This window comes from Homarus americanus, unplaced genomic scaffold (assembly GCF_018991925.1).
Source record: "Homarus americanus isolate GMGI-L3 unplaced genomic scaffold, GMGI_Hamer_2.0 scaffold34921, whole genome shotgun sequence".
In the NCBI taxonomy this organism is placed as follows: Eukaryota; Metazoa; Arthropoda; class Malacostraca; order Decapoda; family Nephropidae; genus Homarus; species Homarus americanus.
Window position 1 is genome coordinate 22,660,527 of NW_024741901.1, and position 18,678 is coordinate 22,679,204.

The window sequence follows — 18,678 nt, forward strand, 5'->3', positions numbered from 1 at the left end:
GCCCTCATAAATGGTGGCAGCTCAAGCCCTCATAAATGGTGGCAGCGGTGGGATGTAATGAACATAGTATCGAGTTGGGAGGAATGACTGTGATACTGTAGTTTAACTGAGTTATAACCATTTCTCTGTACGGGTATTTAATAACCATTCCACTGTAACTAATGAGTATTTCAGATTGCTAATGATTTTGTTCCATATTTTTCCGAGGTACAGCTTTTTGTGGTGGTTTGCAGAGAGAGTGAAATAAGTTCAAAGAAATACCTTGGAGTTAGGTTAGAAAAGTCTTGTTTAAAGTAAAAGGAAACCTGCAACAATAACTTGTAGAGTGTGAATAAGGTTCATTAATAGTGGAAGAATTTTGATATGTAACAATCGGCCCAAATTTTTTTTCTGTTGTTAACTCAGTATTACTTACAGACAGTGAATACATGTTTGGGCCGTGGCACTAGTTGTGAAATGTTCCATCGTGGGAGTGCCCAGTGTTTTAATTCTGAGTGCTAACAGAAGCATTGCACTATATGCAAAGGTTAAGTGGATGCTAATTCTGCATTTGTAATATTCTTTAGTTATGTGTTAGGTAGGATATATATTCCATTTACTTAATATCTCGGGGCATTTTACAGTTCCTACTATTAATATTCCTATGTATACGCTATAATTTTAAAGTTATTTTAACCAGGTGCTAACGGGTCATTATTTTGTGTAACGTATGTTATGTGAACTCTAATGCCAGTATACTTTCAGAATACAGTATTATATATGTGAGGACCTTATGGTGATACGGTATATGGAAAATGTTATACAAGTGTATGGACCCAGAATTGTGAGTACGGAAATTCGTGAAGTGTTCACGCAGTGTTGCACCATACTGAGTCTGTGAATGGCAAAGTGTCTAAGTGAATTTTTGATGCCATAATAGTATCTTTGGGGAGATTAATAATCTGAACAGTAGTTTGAATAGTTGATGCATGGAGTATTAGTCGTATTGCAGAAAATCAGTACCAGTCCTTGGGTCTTGAGTGAGCACTGTGCGTGTATTGTATTTACAGTGGGATATACCTGTAGTATTGATTTGTTGTAACACAATGGCAGATGCTAACGCAAATAAGGGGACCATGACGGCCAAAGCCGCTGTTGATTTAGCAACAAAAGTCCAAGCACTTCTGGCTAAACTCGCTAAAGCCATGGGTAAAGGAGGAGAAAACCAGTGGTTAGACTGGATCTTTAAGAAACAGTGGGCTTTGTAAGTGAACCTCCTTGGTTGTTGATGGGTAGTGAAGTGCACAATCTGTTGTAGGTAACTTTTGGTAATTGAAGAAGAAAAAAAAAAATGGAGGATGTTTTTTTGGGGGGTTAAAAGTATTTTGCAGAGGAAGGGTCAATTTGCAGTAAAGACAGAGATTGGAAGATGTATTGGCAGTTATGCAATCATCTGAAGGGTATCTGTTACTAGTATGAGTAAAGATACCAGTGGTGAATTCTCAAGTTCTGGTTGGTAAGTCCTACGTAGGCTGGGTGTTGTTGGTATATAGGTGTAGAGTTCGTGACTTTCAGGGAGTATTCGGGCATATAAATATGGTGCTATTACTTCTACATGGCAAATGCCATAAGTACAGACAGTTTTTGGTTTGGTGGTGTTCTCATGAGGACCGTTTCGTTAGCATTGAATTCTTGGGAATACCCGCTCGTTCGGAGTCCCTTGAAGGGTGCTGCCTCTCGCGAGTGCGACATAACTCTTAAGATAAAGGGCAACAAATCATTCCTTTGACTTGATGGGGTCCGTTCGTCTATGTCCTAGCTTGAGAAATCTGTGTTAAATCTCAGTGTGTCCTGTCAGCATTTGACCAATCGCGTAAAAGAAACTTTCATAATCTATGAACATTGAAATTTGAGTTCTGTAAGAAATTTTGAGTGTGCATTTTATCTACCGATGTGAGGGTGTATTTTGTAACATGTAACACCATTTATTATTATTATTATATGATATGAGGTATCTAACTCAAATCATTATTATTCTATGATGATGTACTTGACCCCATTTATTATTATATGATATTATGTATGTAACCCCATTTATTATTATATGATATGATGTATTTACCGCCATTCAGTATTATTATGACATGATGTACCTAACCCCAGGTGCTATTATTTTTGGTGCTATTTTGTAATATGTATCCCAATATATTTTTTATGAAGGTGTGTCACATTCTAATTGTATGTTAACAGATTTCCATTTCTTGTACCTAATCCTGACCACCGGTAGGGAATTATTTTTCTAGTTTTATTGATATAATTTGTGCAATGTTTTGTATGAGGATTTATACTTTATATTAATGATTTAATATGTATGTCACTACTTACGTGTTTTCTGAACGTTACCGCATAATGATGAATCTTGGGGAAGGAGGAAGCTTTGTAATGGTCATGATAAGAGCTAACCTGAAAACCTTAAGGATTCATATTACGCTCAAACGTCCACAAAACCTTCCGAGTCCCCCAGTGGAAACGTCCCCCGTTTTCTCTGTTTCCCCCGCCTTTGTCTATGGGAGCAGACGCTGTATGCTGGGACCTGTTGCCATCCATTCCTTTGTAATCAATTTAATTCTGCTTTCGATAGCTGAGTCAGAGCATTGTTAGTGAAGATAATAGTAGAGAATGAAAATGAGTTCATAGTCTCAATTTCAACGTCAGAGGGTACCGTAAATTAATTCATTGGAATAGGAGTAGCTGGACTCCCTGGCCTAGTTTGAGTGAGGGCGCCGCGGGCATTTTAACCGTTAGTAAGTGCCCGTCCCTTCATCCATACAGGTATGCCATTCCACGCTGTGTTGTAATTTGCCCTTCTTTAAGTGATTTGACCCAATTGATAGTTGATTGTGCAAGTGTTACAGTAACGTAGTTGATATGCTCTGAGTAAAGTCATATTTACGTCTTTAACGTCCCCTGAAACGTGTTGTTGTTGTCACCGGTTAGTAAGTGCCCGTCCCTTCATCCATACAGGTCCCTAACGCAGCTTAGGCCGTGTCTGTAGGGTGGATGTTGTATCCACTATGTCTGGGGACAGGTCCGAGGTCCAGTAGGATCAGTTACCTTCGTGAGACCCGGCCGTCAGACACTTCAGACCACCTATAGCCCCCATAGCTGGCTCGTCTGGCCCTAACGCTCGGTCCACGAGGTGACCCCGGACCACCAAGCCACACACCACTACCAGCCCCCATCATTGGTGGATGAGTGTCTACCTCAGTAGGGCTATATTTGTGTGGTGGAATTAACCCACTGGGATCTCCAGAGTTCGTCAGATAGTACTCCATGGTGGCTGGACCCCATGGCTGTTGCTTGAGTATCACTCCTGACGACTGAGTGTTGTAGTGGCAGTTGCCTAGTATTTATGGTGCTAAGTGACTATCATAGTTGTGTTATTGAGTATGTCCACCCCGTAGGGTTGGAAGGGTATTGAATATGTCCACCCAGTAATGGTGTGAGTATGTTGTGCCTGAGGGCCTAGTACGAGATTTCGTCTGTTAGTACAAACCAATTCTTTCTTCTAATTTCATATTCATGTTTAAATAAACTTTGTATTTGTATAATTGTGTATATTATTTACCTACAGTATTTACCGTTATTTCTTCCCTATTGCTTGATACTATCATTACACCTACCCACGAGCCTCCTATCGTCACGCTACCAATGGTGATATATAAGAGTAACAGGAATTGTTACTGGCACACAGGCCCTCATGAATGGTGGCAGTAGCAGCCCTCATAAATGGTGGCAGCTCAAGCCCTCATACAATGAACTCATAAGCCTACTCTCAATCAGCGAGGACAAGCTCTATAACTCCCAGAGAACGGGAGTTTTTAGTTCTGTTAATTGGAGAGTAAAAATAATTCAAAATAGGGACATATGTGGTAAGATTGTGGCTTTGAAGAAGCGAGCTTGGATGCTGATAACCTCCTAGTTCTTCAATGCTGAAGGATATAGACTTAAGCGTTCTGAACTACAGCTACGGAAGAGCTGGGAGCGTATTAAAGTAAAGTAAGTTCAACACTTTCTATTTTGTTGTTAAGTAAGTTCCGTTAAATAGGGTGCAAATAACTACACTCTCTGAGCCCAAGCAGCTGGCGAGCCGATCAGTGGTGAAGATGATAAAAGTAAAAGCAAAAAGAGACAAGCAAACTCCTCGTTCTCATACCAGCCTCCTATAATACACAGACATGAAGTTCGCTCTTCTTTACTGGTTGATAAGTTCAAAGTACTTGCTAACAGTGTGTAACAGAGTCAGTACATGCCCAGTACTTGCCAACAGTGTGTAGCAGAGCCAGCATATGCCAAGAGTGTGTAACAGAACTAGGACATCCCCAGTACTTGCCAACAGTGTGATAGGCCGATCAAATGTAGAAGTAAAGTAAAACAAATTATTTAACTAAAAAAGTAAAAGAAAAAAAAAATGGCGTAACAACAAAAAATCTACGGTTTTGTCCTGCTGTGTTCATGTTAGTGCTCCTCTAATATGTATGAATGAATATGTATATATTGAAAGATGATTAGTTAGAAAGCGAAGCATGTATGCTGTAGTTCTAAAACTTGATTAAATTTGCCTTTTATAAGTCATAATATGTGCATACAAAGCTATTAAAGTTTAAAAGTGCACACGGACTTTATAAACACTCAGTAATTAGTGTATATCCCAGGACAAATATGAAGTCTTACCTGACATTCTACAGGCCACTTAACGTTCTGCTGGGCACAAGCTTCTCTGACAACACCATAAAGGTCTCTGGCATGGGGAGGGGTAGTGGTGCCAGAAGTGTGGGAGGCGGAGGAGGCATGGAGGCGGTAGCAGGAGTAGTTATCATGAGGGCCCGGCTTGTCGACCACCACGGCATCCTCCTTCCGCGGCTCCTGCAGGCTGCCCATGCTGTATTCTGACTCAAAAGACCAACTACATCAACACAACTACTTTTCGTCATGTTTTATTATTATTTGTATTATTATTATTAAAATCTCCTCCCCTTCTCCCCCACCCATTTTGACCCATCTAATGGGAATAATTGTTCCAGGGAACGCTATTGTACTCAAGAGTCATTTAAGTTTCATTGTTATACTTCTTACTTATTACATAGAGGTTGCATGGTGCAGCTGTCACTGACCTCTGTATCATCTATTTATCTACCCAACTTTCTGTGATGTGTCTGCAGGTAAACTCAAAGACAACAGCTAAAATTTTCATATTTATCATCTAAATTCATCATACCAACTACTGTATTCTACACTTTCAGCTAGTGGCGATACGAACTTATCTTTTTCTCTTTTATCCTCTTCACCACTGATCGGCTCGTTAGCCGCTTGGGCGATCGGTCACGTCTCTGTTACGCACTGTTGGCAAGTACTGGGCATGCACCAGTTCCTGAATGTACGTGAACCTGCTCCAGTGTTGGTCAAATCTGGTCTTGAAAGAGCCCACACTCGGTGCCGACACAACACTTTCTGGTAGATTGTTCCAAGAGTTCACAACACTCACTCCGAAAAAGTTGGTCCTCACAGTTTTCTGGACCTGCGGCTTCTTCAATCTTGAGCTGTGACCCCGTGTGGGGCGAGCGAGCGTCCGCCAGCTCCAAGTAAGGACACTCGACTGAGTAGTGCCCCTTGAGATGCTTATACACCTCAATTTGGTCGCCCCTTGCCCGTCTGTAGCATAAGCTAGGCAAGTTCGGGCGCTCCAATCTCTCAGGGTAGTCGAGGTGCCGAAGTGCAGGCACCAGTCTGGTGGCCCTCCTTTGAACATTTTCAACCAACTGACAGTCCCTAGCATATCTCGGGGACCAGACGGGGTGACATTACGAGGGACGGACCGTCTAGGTATCTGAACGACCTTCTTATAAGACCCAATAATTTATTTGCCTGATTTACCTTCTTCTCGTAATGACCCGAGAACTTCAGCTCATTGTCAACATACACACCTAGGTCCTTCTCACATTCAGTCTCAAATAGTGCAGTTTCTTCATCCCATTGAGACATATGATACGCCTCCTTACCGTTGGTACGCCCCAGGTGCATCCTCTTACACTTACGCAACTCATACAAAAATTAATTAGTCAGCGTTTGGATGCAGACCAGTCAACAGCGTACAGTAAGTATATGGTTGGGAATGTTTCATCCCATTCATTATTGGCGATAGTGTGGAAATACACACACACACACACATATATATATATATATATATATATATATATATATATATATATATATATATATATATATATATATATTTAAATATCTTCATAAGCTCCTCTTCGGGAGTGAGGTATCATGTGGTTATTGCTGTACCGGTTCTGTATAAATTATTGTTTCTGTGAAATTGCGCAATTCAACTCTGCAGTGTAATAAAAATAATACCATGGTCAAATTTTTATCCTACTTTGCATTCTAGTTTGTTTTTTCCACTATGCAGTTTCGTATTTATAATGTTACTCAGAACAACTTGTTTATAATGACACAAATTATTGTTACTGTACACAACTGCTTATTTTTACCGAGCAAATTTTTTTTTGTTTCTAAGCACAACTGCTTATTGTTACTGAGCACAACTGCTTATTGTTACTGAGCACAAGTGCTTTTTGTTACTGAGCAAAACTGCTTATTGTTACTTGGTACAACTGCTTATTGTTACTGAACAGAGCTGATTATTGTTACTGAGAACAACTAATTTGTTACTAAGCACGATTTGTTTTTACTGTACATCATTGGTGAATGTACTGTATGTATGATGTATGTATGTATGCATGCATGTGACATGAAGTTTAGAGCGGATAAAGTCGATTAGGTTCAATTTAGTTTATATTATGGCAGGTGAAAATTCAGGTTATCTTGTGTGAGGATATGTTAGGTTACGTGTAAGGGCCATAAACATATAATACACGGTACAGATAATTAAAAAAAATAAATAAAAATCAGTAAAATCACGACGAAAAAAATTATAAAAATAAACGAGTAAACCAAACAAAAACAGGAACGGTAAAAGACATTTGATATTCTTGAAGACCTTGTACAAGTGGACAAAAACAAATGTTTCAGAAAAAGGTTGCTAAAGAACATTACTTTCAGTTGATACCGGAACGAAGCTAGAAGGCTTCAAAATTATACTAGAAAATTATGAAATAAGTTACGACACAAAAACAAATGAAGATATACCAATAATGGCAATGATAACGAGAGAAGTGATGGAAATTTGTAGAATAAGACAACGGATAATTTGTTGGAGATACGCTTGCTTACTGACATGGTGAATGGACGAGTCCACGAGAGTACTGTACTGGAAGGGCTGATTTGGTTGTGGTCGCAAGTTACATGTAGTGAAGGAAGGATAAGTGTACATGGAGAACTAAGATTCCCTGTACAGGTTCTTCTGTTTAAGGCAAAGCGTAATAGGTCCCTAATACGGCTAAATACCACCAGGCTTGTCTCTTAGAGGAGGGATATTTGATCAGGAAGAGACGACGTGACGGTGACGGCTGAAAACCAATAAAAGGAGGTTTCAGGATATGCGAGGGTGTAGTGCGGTCAAGCTCCGGGTCGTCCATGTACTCCCAGAGGCACCTACATGTATATCAAAGATACACAATCAGTTAAGACCGAGTCAAGGGTTAATACTCTTTGTAATAGCGGTTGTCATCTTCGGTAAGTTCGTCTGAGTGGCGTAGCATGCGACTTTCCTAATGATTTAAATTCGCCCAGTGTTCGTCTAGGATCTCCCGCGGTGCGGTGTATAGGCTAACCGAGATTTGAGATGATTCGAGCCACGTTGTCATCGGTACACACACGTTCCCTCTTTTACTATTTTTTGGTGTTTAAGGCAAAAGATTGAGATTTTCCGAAGGAGTGATTACTAAACCGAAAGAAAAAGCATTCAAAATATCAGAGAGGCGGCAGCGTGTGAAGAGAAGCAGTGAAAGGGAACCAGATATATAATTATGTCAGTATCGGACATCGAATTCACTTGTCCTATTGTAGCGTAGTGTATGTGGCCAGTAGTCTAATTTCTCTTTGTGTTTGTCTATTTTATCTTTGTTAGGCTCACATACATACGTACATGTAGGAGATCTCGCACTAGGGGAGAGTATCCACTACACTATCACAGATAAATGTGGGCACTTACTAATGGCAGGAAGCTAGGTTAATTTCCAGAGATCTGGGTACAGGAGGATGGGGGAAACAGTTGAATCTGCATACATGACGACAGTAAACCAGGTGATAAATCCCCGCCATGGATTCTTTTGACTATTAAAAAGCGGCTGGAAGGTTGGTGACGTCATGGGGAGACGGAGCCAACCAATCAGAGGGAGCCAGCGAGAGAAGGAAGCCTGACCTGCATTTGAACAATAATTTTCTTTTGCTGCTGTCATTCTGCATGAATAAGGCCACGGGTCGAAACTTTACGGAGTAAACAGCAGCAAAATATTCCGAGGCATAATTTGGTATTATTTTAGTAAAATACGTGTTTTGATTATTTTATATCCCAAGCAGCAGTTATTTTGGCAAGTATGAGATTTTCTTGTATTGATTGTTGTATTACTTATGTAAGAATTTACTAGAATGTATTGCATCATTTTTGTTTATGATTTACTTCCTATTGTAAGCCTTGATCAGAGTAGAACGTACTAGAACTTCCCGGACCTGTCAGGATTGTGCTAGCTTGGGTCGTCTTTGAGGGTAATAAGGGTATATAAGCGGCATCCAGCCCGCCCGCTGCCTTAGTAAAACGAGCATTAAAAGGTTACAAACAGTACAAAATACAGCCCTCAGATTTATATATAACATAAAATATACAGACCACATCAATAATGAACAGCTACACAAGATAGCAAACCTCCTATCAATCAATGTAGAAATACACAACAAAGCCGCAAATATTTGGAACTAAGTGACTGAACTCAACACAGAAACTTACCAAAACTGGATAAATAATATAGATAATGAAGAATTCCAAGAACACAGTTGGTTTAAATCAGCCAGGAAGAAAGTAATTGAACCACCTCCTACATAAGAACATAAGAAAATAAGGAGTCTGCAATAGGCCGGTTGGCCTGTGCATAGCAGCTCCTGTCGAGAGTTACTACCACTCTCTATCATCCATCAATCTATCCAGCCTCCTTTTGAAACTTTCCAGCGTTCCAGCACTTACTACAAAGTTGCTAAGCTTGTTCCTCTCGTTCACCACCCTATTTGTGAACCAGTTCCTTCCCATCTCCCTCCTAAACCTAAACTTATCCAACTTAAATCCGTTGCTCCGAGTCCTATCCTGCTCGGATATTATAAGAACTTCTGTACATACGACCTGGCCGTTGGTAACCAGCGGTGAAAGGAGGGTTGTAACAATACTTTACATACTTAATAGCAACCGAAATAGAAATGCCGAGGCAAGTAGGCCAGTGGCCTTTGTAGGATCCCTACATCATTCTTGATAGCTTTGTCTAGGGCTATTTTGAAGTCGGTGAAAGATATTTTCTCACACATACACATCATAACATAGAGTACATCGCTATACAGTATATTCTATTGATTTAGAAAGAACAGACGTGTACTTAAAGGTATGAACACAAGGTAAGAGACATGAACACATATATACTGCACAGGTATCACTTATGAATGGGTAAGGCACTTTTTTATATATAACAAACGTACACATAATTTTGGTGTAAGAGCTACGAGTATCATATATGGAAGCAAGAAGCGAGAACACTATTTTATCGTACTACGAGTAGGACAATAACTAGAGATAATCTAGGTTGCATTTGCAAAATGCCAGCGCTAATTTCTTCGTAAATATTTACTATTATTACAGTTACCTTAAGTATTCTATAAGTAATAACTATATCTAAAACAGACAGATAAAACATGGTAACTTTACAAAGCACCTACGGTGGTACCTGTGTAACTGGAGCCTCTGCGGCTTTCTGTCTACACAGTAAAGTGTCTAAACACGCTGAGAATATTTCATGCAAGATAATAAGTATGAAAATTACCCCTGAGTGGGAAGTATCTTGCCTGCAGTTGCCAGACATGACTGAATGCTAGGTGGAGCCCCGACCCGTACATATCGCCCCCTCAACGACCAAGTCACACTCACTAGGGATGTGCAGTTGATAACCTATACTTGAAGGCAGCAACAACAACTGTGTGGCGATCTTTTGTAAGCCGTTCTTCATTCTGTTGATAACGAGGCACTTCAGTACAGATCGACATTTGTTCAGAGTTTAGAGAGTAGTATAGGTGAGGTGAGGGTGGATCCAAGTGTGTGGCTTCGTCCACCATGATCACCATCTCCTCCGCCACTATTGACTACCTGGCCACAAATGTTGTCTTGACCAACCAGCCAAATCAAGTTGCCAAATGCCGTCATCTTTCCTGTCAAATTTCACATTAGTAATCCCAATAGGTAACTTAGAATTATATATACGTATGTATGTATATGCAGTATATATGTTTCCCCATCCTATTACCGGAACACATTTTTTTTTCAGGTTACGCGGACGCAGGCAATGTTCACGAGACATCAGCATAACCAATAACTACGTGTATACCTTAACATATATCACATATACAAAAAAGAATCGGTACAGTATATGAGAAATAATATAATAACAATACTGTATTATGGAAGATTTGCAAGTTGACATGGCTGTAATGACTGCCGTGAACGTAAAAATATGAGCGACTCATTCTTTTTTTCAGTGTTTCGGACGTTTTTTGTATACTGTTATTTGAAGATTAACGCTTACGAACAATAAGATATTTTTTTAAAAATAAACAAGGTGACTATCTACATTATTCATTCACTTGCAGTCTGCGAGATAATTATTCAAAACTTAAATCTACAATAACAAAAATTCTTGCCGATATATTATGAGCAGAGATCATGCGTCACCAGACCCCGATCCACCTCGGAGCGCCACACATGCAAGGTTGACCTGAAAATGTCTTCACCACCAGTTGTAACAGCGGGTGGAGGGAGGTGAGACTAGCCACGACGCCATCCCTTTAACACAATATGAACTCTAAATATTATGCCGATAATATATCTGAGAAAATTTATTTAGGAAATAAAATTATCTTATTTTATTGTCTTTGTCGATGTTGTAGCGTTGTGTATAGAGTATCCACTACAATGTTATAGTATACATTTCCTTACAATGGTGAGAGCGTTTATGTGATAATGTAACACTGCACATTTATGATGTTAAGGGTGTTGATTTGTCTGGAACAACGGCAATAGTTATGGTGGCACAAGTAGCAGCAATGCAGTCATGTCAGCAAACGCCGCTATGATATAACAGCAACAGACATTGTGGCAAAAATCAACAATTACAGAAGTGGTTCTAACAGTAAAGTTATGGCAACACTAAAGGCCTGTCCCTACTCTAAGCAGCTTGACAAAACGTTTTTCAAAATGTTTAATAAAATAACTTATTAATAGCATTAAATCCAAACTAGGCAGTATGAGAGTGAACCATGCATTAAAGCTTTGTCAAATCGCAGTTATCAGATGTTCTTGATAATCGAATGTTCAGTAACTACCCTGTATATGTTCGGTAAACACGCAATGGATATCTTGACAGATTATTACGTCTTGGAGGAAATAATGGACCCCAGAAACTCTGTTGATCATTCATTGAGTAGTCGGTAATATTTAATCACCATTGTTTGTTTGATCAGATCTACAGTACTTTCAAATACTAACTCCTTCCACAAAAACATTCACAGGCACATATATACACATTTCACCCTTACCATATACAGTACATAACAGTTTAACCTAAAAAAATTTAAAACAAACACATACATGTAATAAAAGAGTCACATACTAGTATGCACTGTCACATTAGCACGAAAATATGTACAGTATACGCACATTATCAACGTATAATTTTACAATGCATCAACACAGTTTCACTCTGCAACGATTCATACATAATGTATTCCGAGCAAAGGAACTCATACTAAAGTCTTGGTTTTAACTGTACTGTCACTAAAATATCCTTTTTCTTGAGGAAATGAAAAACAAAATCTTTTATTTTACACAAGCGACCTAGAACAGTGTATACAGTATTTATAATATAAACTGTAAGTATATTACATTCTGTGGGAATTGTTGTGGTTCCGCGAAGTATTGTGAAATCTAAAAACTTTCCTGGTGGACAATAAAAAAATTATTGTGACAAAAGAAGTCCCATGCGAGGTGTGGCGGAGGTGGTAGGAGCGAGTGAGTTAAACAGTGGAGAACAGCCCTTTCGCCTCCCTCCTGAGGACATATTGACAAATTGATCCGCGTCCCCATGACCCCCTGCATGACTGCCTCCTGTTACTTGCTTCACACGCAACGCCATGGCATTTTTCTGTCATGCCAAGTGTTTGGAAAATTGTACCAAGTCAGGGCTGGCATCATGTTGAGATGGCAGCTTTTGAAGGATTATCAAAGCTCTGAGCGGATATTTACTCTAAACGCCGAGAACACAATAAACCGGACAATATACTGTGTGTGTGTGTTTAGGTTTCAGAATGGTGTGAATCCTCCGAGGCTTCAGATCATAATTATATTACATAAATTGGTGTGGATGTCGCAAACGGATACTAACACCATGCCAGTCATCAAAGGGATCTTACATCGGATGGAACGAAGAATTATCGGGTGAGACAGCAAGATGTGAAAGATGCTATTATTGCCCTTCACAACGAGGGTATACGTAGCTCCAAGATAGTACTGTATATATATATATATATATATATATATATATATATATATATATATATATATATATATATATATATATATATATATATATATATATATTTCATTTGGGAAGTGGTGAGCGAACCAGTACACCAATGCAATTCAGATATCAGTAGTATGGCATATCCATGTAGACCGATACATTGTATGTTGCTGTAACTGTTCACTCTAATATCAAGTAATGTTTTTGTAGTCACTCTTCATAAATCAGACATCGTGAGCATGAGTAGGCATATTGTGCAACTCAGTATTAAATGAAACGTTACTACAACGACGTAAAAGGTAAATGTTCGTTTTGAGGTCTGTCAGTTTCAGTTACGATGTTCGATGAATATATATCTCAGTGTTATTGTAATAGTCATAAGTCAGTGGCTTGTTCACATATCTAATGATACAAGGACCCCCCCCATCCTATCTCTAGCTTTCGGTGATGTAGCAAGTGAAGAGCTTACCAACTTATGATGATCTACTGGGGATCATATCTAAGCATTTCGTCTAGTGTTTTGAATTATACTGTAGCGACGTAATATCTGACGATAGTTTGGGGATTAATACTATAATGTTCATGATGGTGGGTGGTGTATATTGTTCATGGTATGGTGGGTGGTGTATATTGTTCATGGTATGGTGGGTGGTGTACATTGTTCATGGTATTGGTGGTGTATATTGTTCATGGTATGGTGGGTGGTGTATATTGTTCATGGTATATTGGGTGGTGTATATTGTTCATGGTATGGTGGGTGGTTATATTTCATGGTATTGGGTGGTGTATATTGTTCATGGTATGGTGGGTGGTGTACTTTCTGTATGGTGGGTGGTGTATATTGTTCATGGTATATTGGGTGGTGTATATTGTTCATGGTATGGTGGGTGGTGTATATTTTTAGTATGGTGGGTGGTGTATATTGTTCGTATGGTTGGTGGTGTATATTGTTCATGGTATGGTGGGTGGTGTACATTGTTCATGTATGGTGGTGTATATTGTTCATGGTATTGGTGGTGTATATTGTTCATGGTATATTGGGTGTATATTGTTCATGGTATATTGGGTGGTGTATATTGTTCAAGGTATGGTTGGTGGTGTATATTGTTCATGGTATGGTGGGTGGTGTACATTGTTCATGGTATGGTGGATGGTGTATTGTTCATGGTATGTTGGGTGTTGTACATTGTTCATGGTATGGTGGGTGGTGTATATTGTTCATGGTATGGTGGATGGTGTATTTGTTCATGGTATGGTGGGTGGTGTATATTGTTCATGGTATATTGGGTGGTGTATATTGTTCAAGGTATGGTGGGTGGTGTATATTGTTCATGGTATGGTGGGTGGTGTACATTGTTCATGGTATGGTGGGTGGTGTACATTGTTCATGGTATGGTGGGTGGTGTACATTGTTCAAGGTATGGTGGGTGGTGTACATTGTTCAGGTATGGTGGGTGGTGCATTGTTCATGGTATGGTGGGTGGTGTATATTGTTCAAGGTATATGGTGGGTGGTGTATATTGTTCAAGGTATGGTGGGTGGTGTACATTGTTCATGGTATGGTGGGTGGTGTACATTGTTCATGGTATGGTGGGTGGTGTATATTGTTCATGGTATGTTGGGTGGTGTATATTGTTCATGGTATGGTGGGTGGTGTACATTGTTCATGCAGGTATTGGGTGGTGTTTGTGTTCTCATGGTATGGTGGGTGGTGTATTGTTCATGGTATGGTGGGTGGTGTGTACATTGTTCAAGGTATAGTAGGTGGTGTACATTGTTCAAGGTATATTGGGTGGTGTATATTGTTCATGGTATGGTGGGTGGTGTACATTGTTCAAGGTATGGTGGGTGGTGTGCATTGTTCATGGTATAAGTGGGTGGTGTATATTGTTCATGGTATGGTGGGTGGTGTACATTGTTCAGGTATGGTGGGTGGTGTACATTGTTCAAGGTATGGTGGGTGGTGTATTGTTCAAGTATATTGGGTGGTGTATATTGTTCATGGTATAGTGGGTGGTGTATATTGTTCAAGGTATGGTGGGTGGTGTACATTGTTCATGGTATGGTGGGTGGTGTACATTGTTCAAGGTATGGTTGGTGGTGTACATTGTTCATGGTATGGTGGGTGGTGTACATTGTTCAAGTATGTTGGGTGGTGTACATTGTTCATGGTATGGTGGGTGGTGAATATTGTTCATGGTATGTTGGGTGGTGTTTATTGTTCATGGTATGGTGGGTGGTGTTTATTGTTCATGGTATAGTGGGTGGTGTATATTGTTCATGGTATGGTGGGTGGTGTTTATTGTTCATGGTATTGGGTGGTGTTTATTGTTCATGGTATGGTGGGTGGTGTTTATTGTTCATGGTATGGTGGGTGGTGTATATTGTTCATGGTGGTGGGTGGTGTTTATTGTTCATGGTATGGTGGGTGGTGTATATTGTTCATGGTATATTGGGTGTGTATATTGTTCATGGTATGGTGGGTGATGTATATTGTTCAGGTATAATTGGGTGGTGTATATTGTTCATGGTATGGTTGGGTGTACTTGTTCATGGTATGGTGGGTGGTGTACATTGTTCATGGTATAGTGGGTGGTGTATATTGTTCATGGTATGGTGGGTGGTGTTTATTGTTCATGGTATGGTGGGTGGTGTATATTGTTCTTGGTAATTGGGTGGTGTATATTGTTCATGGTATGGTGGGTGGTGTACATTGTTCATGGTATAATTGGTGGTGTTTATTGTTCATGGTATGGTGGGTGGTGTTTATTGTTCATGGTATGGTGAGTGGTGTACATTGTTCAGGTATGGTGGGTGGTGTACATTGTTCAAGTGTAGTGGTGGTGTATATTGTTCATGGTATGGTGGGTGGTGTACATTGTTCAAGGTATGGTGGGTGGTGTACATTGTTCATGGTATAGTGGGTGGTGTTTATTGTTCAAGGTATGGTGGGTGGTGTACATTGTTCATGGTATGGTGGGTGGTGTACATTGTTCCAGGTATGGTGGTTGGTGTACATTGTTCATGGTATTGGGTGGTGTAATTTTCTTCTTGTATGTGTGTGTACATTGTTCATGGTATATTGTTCATGGTGTGGTGTACATTGTTCATGGTATGGTGGGTGGTGTACATTGTTCAAGGTATGGTGGGTGGTGTATATTGTTCATGGTATGGTGGGTGGTGTACATTGTTTAAGGTATGGTGTGGTGTACATTGTTCATGGTATGTTGGGTGGTGTACATTGTTCAAGGTATGGTGGGTGGTGTACATTGTTCAAGGTATGGTGGGTGGTGTATATTGTTCATGGTATGGTGGGTGGTGTACATTGTTCAAGTATGGTGGTGGTGTACATTGTTCATGGTATGGTGGTGGTGTACATTGTTCAAGGTATGGTGGGTGGTGTACATTGTTCATGGTATATTGGGTGGTGTATATTGTTCATGGTATGGTGGGTGGTGTACATTGTTCAGGTATGGTGGGTGGTGTACATTGTTCAGTATGGTGGGTGGTGTATATTGTTCATGGATTGGGTGGTGTATATTGTCAGGTATTGGGTGGTGTACATTGTTCATGGTATGGTGGGTGGTGTACATTGTTCAAGGTATGGTGGGTGGTGTACATTGTCATATGGTGGGTGTACATTGTTCAAGGTATGGTGGGTGGTGTACATTGTTCATGGTAATTGGGTGGTGTATATTGTTCATGGTATGGTGGGTGGTGTTTATTGTTCCATAGTATGGTGGGTGGTGTTTATTGTTCATGGTATGGTGGGTGGTGTATATTGTTCATGGTATGGTGGGTGTTTGTATTCATGGTATGTTGGGTGGTGTTTATTGTTCATGGTATGGTGGGTGGTGTATATTGTTCATGGTATGGTGGGTGGTGTATATTGTTCATGGTATGGTGGTGGTGTACATTGTTCATGGTATGGTGGGTGGCGTTTATTGTTCATGGTATGGTGGGTGGTGTTTATTGTTCATGGTATGGTGGGTGGTGTACATTGTTCAAGGATATTGGGTGGTGTACATTGTTCATGGTATTGGGTGGTGTTTATTGTTCATGGTATGGTGGGTGGTGTTTATTGTTCATGGTATGGTGGGTGGTGTACATTGTTCAAGGTATGGTGGGTGGTGTACATTGTTCAAGTATGGTGGGTGGTGTACATTGTTCAAGGTATGGTGTGGTGCTGTTGTTCATGGTATGGTGGGTGGTGTACATTGTTCAAGGTATATGGTGGGTGGTGTACATTGTTCATGGTATTGGGTGGTGTATATTGTTCAAGGTATGGTGGGTGGTGTACATTGTTCATGGTATGGTGGGTGGTGTACATTGTTCAAGGCTATGGTGGGTGGTGTACATTGTTCATGGTATGGTGGGTGGTACATTGTTCATGGTATGATTGGGTGGTGTACTTGTTCATGGTATGGTGGGTGGTGTATTGTTCTGGTATGGTGGGTGGTGTTTATTGTTGTTCATGGTATGGTGGGTGGTGTTTATTGTTCATGGTATGGTGAGTGGTGTATATTGTTCATGGTATGGTGGTTGGTGTACATTGTTCATGGTATGGTGGGTGGTGTTTATTGTTCATGGTATGGTGGGTGGTGTACATTGTTCATGGTATAGTGGGTGGGCATATTGGTGGTATGGTGGGTGATTGTTCATGGTATAGTGGTGTACATTGTTCCAGGTATGGGTGGGTAGTTATATTGTCTGATGGTATGGTGGGTGGTGTTGTCTGGCAGGCGGTGGGGTATATTGTCTGTGGTATGGTGGGTGGTGTACATTGTTCATGGTATGGTGGGTGGTGTTATTGTTCATGTATGGTGGTGGTGTACATTGTTCACGGTATGGTGGGTGGTGTTTATTGTTCATGGTATGGTGGGTGGTGTACATTGTTCGCGGTATGTGGGTGGTGTATATTGTCTGGCGGTATGGGTGGGTGTATATTGTCTGCGGTATGGTGGTGTGTATATTGTTCACGGTATGGTGGGTGGTGTTTATTGTTCGCGGTATGGTGGGTGGTGTTATATTGTTCAGGCGGTGGGTATATTGTTCATGGTATGGTGGTGGTGTCTATTGTCTGGTATGGTGGGTGGTGTTTATTGTTCATGGTAGTGTGGGTGGTGTTTATTGTTCGGTATGGTGGGTGGTGTTTATTGTTCTGCGGTATGGTGGGTGTATATTGTTCATGGCGGTGGTGGTGTATATTGTCTGCGCGGTATGGTGGGTGGTGATTGTCTGGCGGTATGGTGGGTGGTTGTCTGGGCACATTAGTCTGCGGTATGGTGGGTGGTGTACATTGTCATGGTGGCGGTGGGTGGTATATTGTTCGCGGTATGGTGGGTGGTGTATATGGTTCATGGTGGCGGTGGTAAATTGTTTATGGTGTGGTGGGTGGTGTATATTGTTCATGGTATGGTGGGTGGTATATTGTTCATGGTATGGTGGTGGTGTACATTGTCTGGCGCAGTATGGTGTGTGTATATGTTCATGGTATGGTGGTGGTGCATATTGTCTCGCGGTATGGTGGTGGTGACATTGTTCATGGTATGGTGGGTGGTGTACATTGTCTGCGGTGGGTGGTGTGGTTTGTTCGTGGTATGTGGGTGGTGTACATTGTTCATGGTATGGTGGGTGGTGTATATTGTTCATGGTATGGTGGGTGGTGTATATTGTTCATGGTATGGTGGGTGGTGTACATTGTTCATGGTATGGTGGGTGGTGTACATTGTTCATGGTATGGTGGGTGGTGTACATTGTTCATGGTATGGTGGGTGGTGTATATTGTTCATGGTATGGTTGGTGGTGTATATTGTTCATGGTATGGTGGATGGTGTACATGTTCATGACAAGGAATGATTGACGTACAGTGTTCATGGCATTGCACGAGGGGTATACCGAGACA

The 18,678-nt window shown here is 40.6% G+C and overlaps 1 protein-coding gene across 8 annotated transcripts in view; it reads right to left on the reverse strand.

The window, feature by feature from the left end:
- LOC121876242 (cytosolic carboxypeptidase Nna1-like) overlaps positions 1 to 18,678 on the reverse strand; it is a 56,871-nt gene that overhangs the window by 33,247 nt on the left and 4,946 nt on the right. For 2 of the 8 annotated variants that reach the window (XM_042381254.1, XM_042381253.1), the window contains exons 1-2: positions 10,130 to 10,346; positions 4,714 to 4,928 (exon numbers count right to left, since the gene is read on the reverse strand). In XM_042381254.1, coding sequence (XP_042237188.1) covers positions 4,714 to 4,928; positions 10,130 to 10,208 — 294 coding nt within the window. In that variant the 5' untranslated portion in view covers positions 10,209 to 10,346. Of the gene's footprint in view, positions 1 to 4,713; positions 4,929 to 10,025; positions 10,349 to 18,678 lie in introns of those variants that run through there. The other 6 variants (XM_042381250.1, XM_042381248.1, XM_042381249.1 and 3 more) reach the window with 5 other exon arrangements.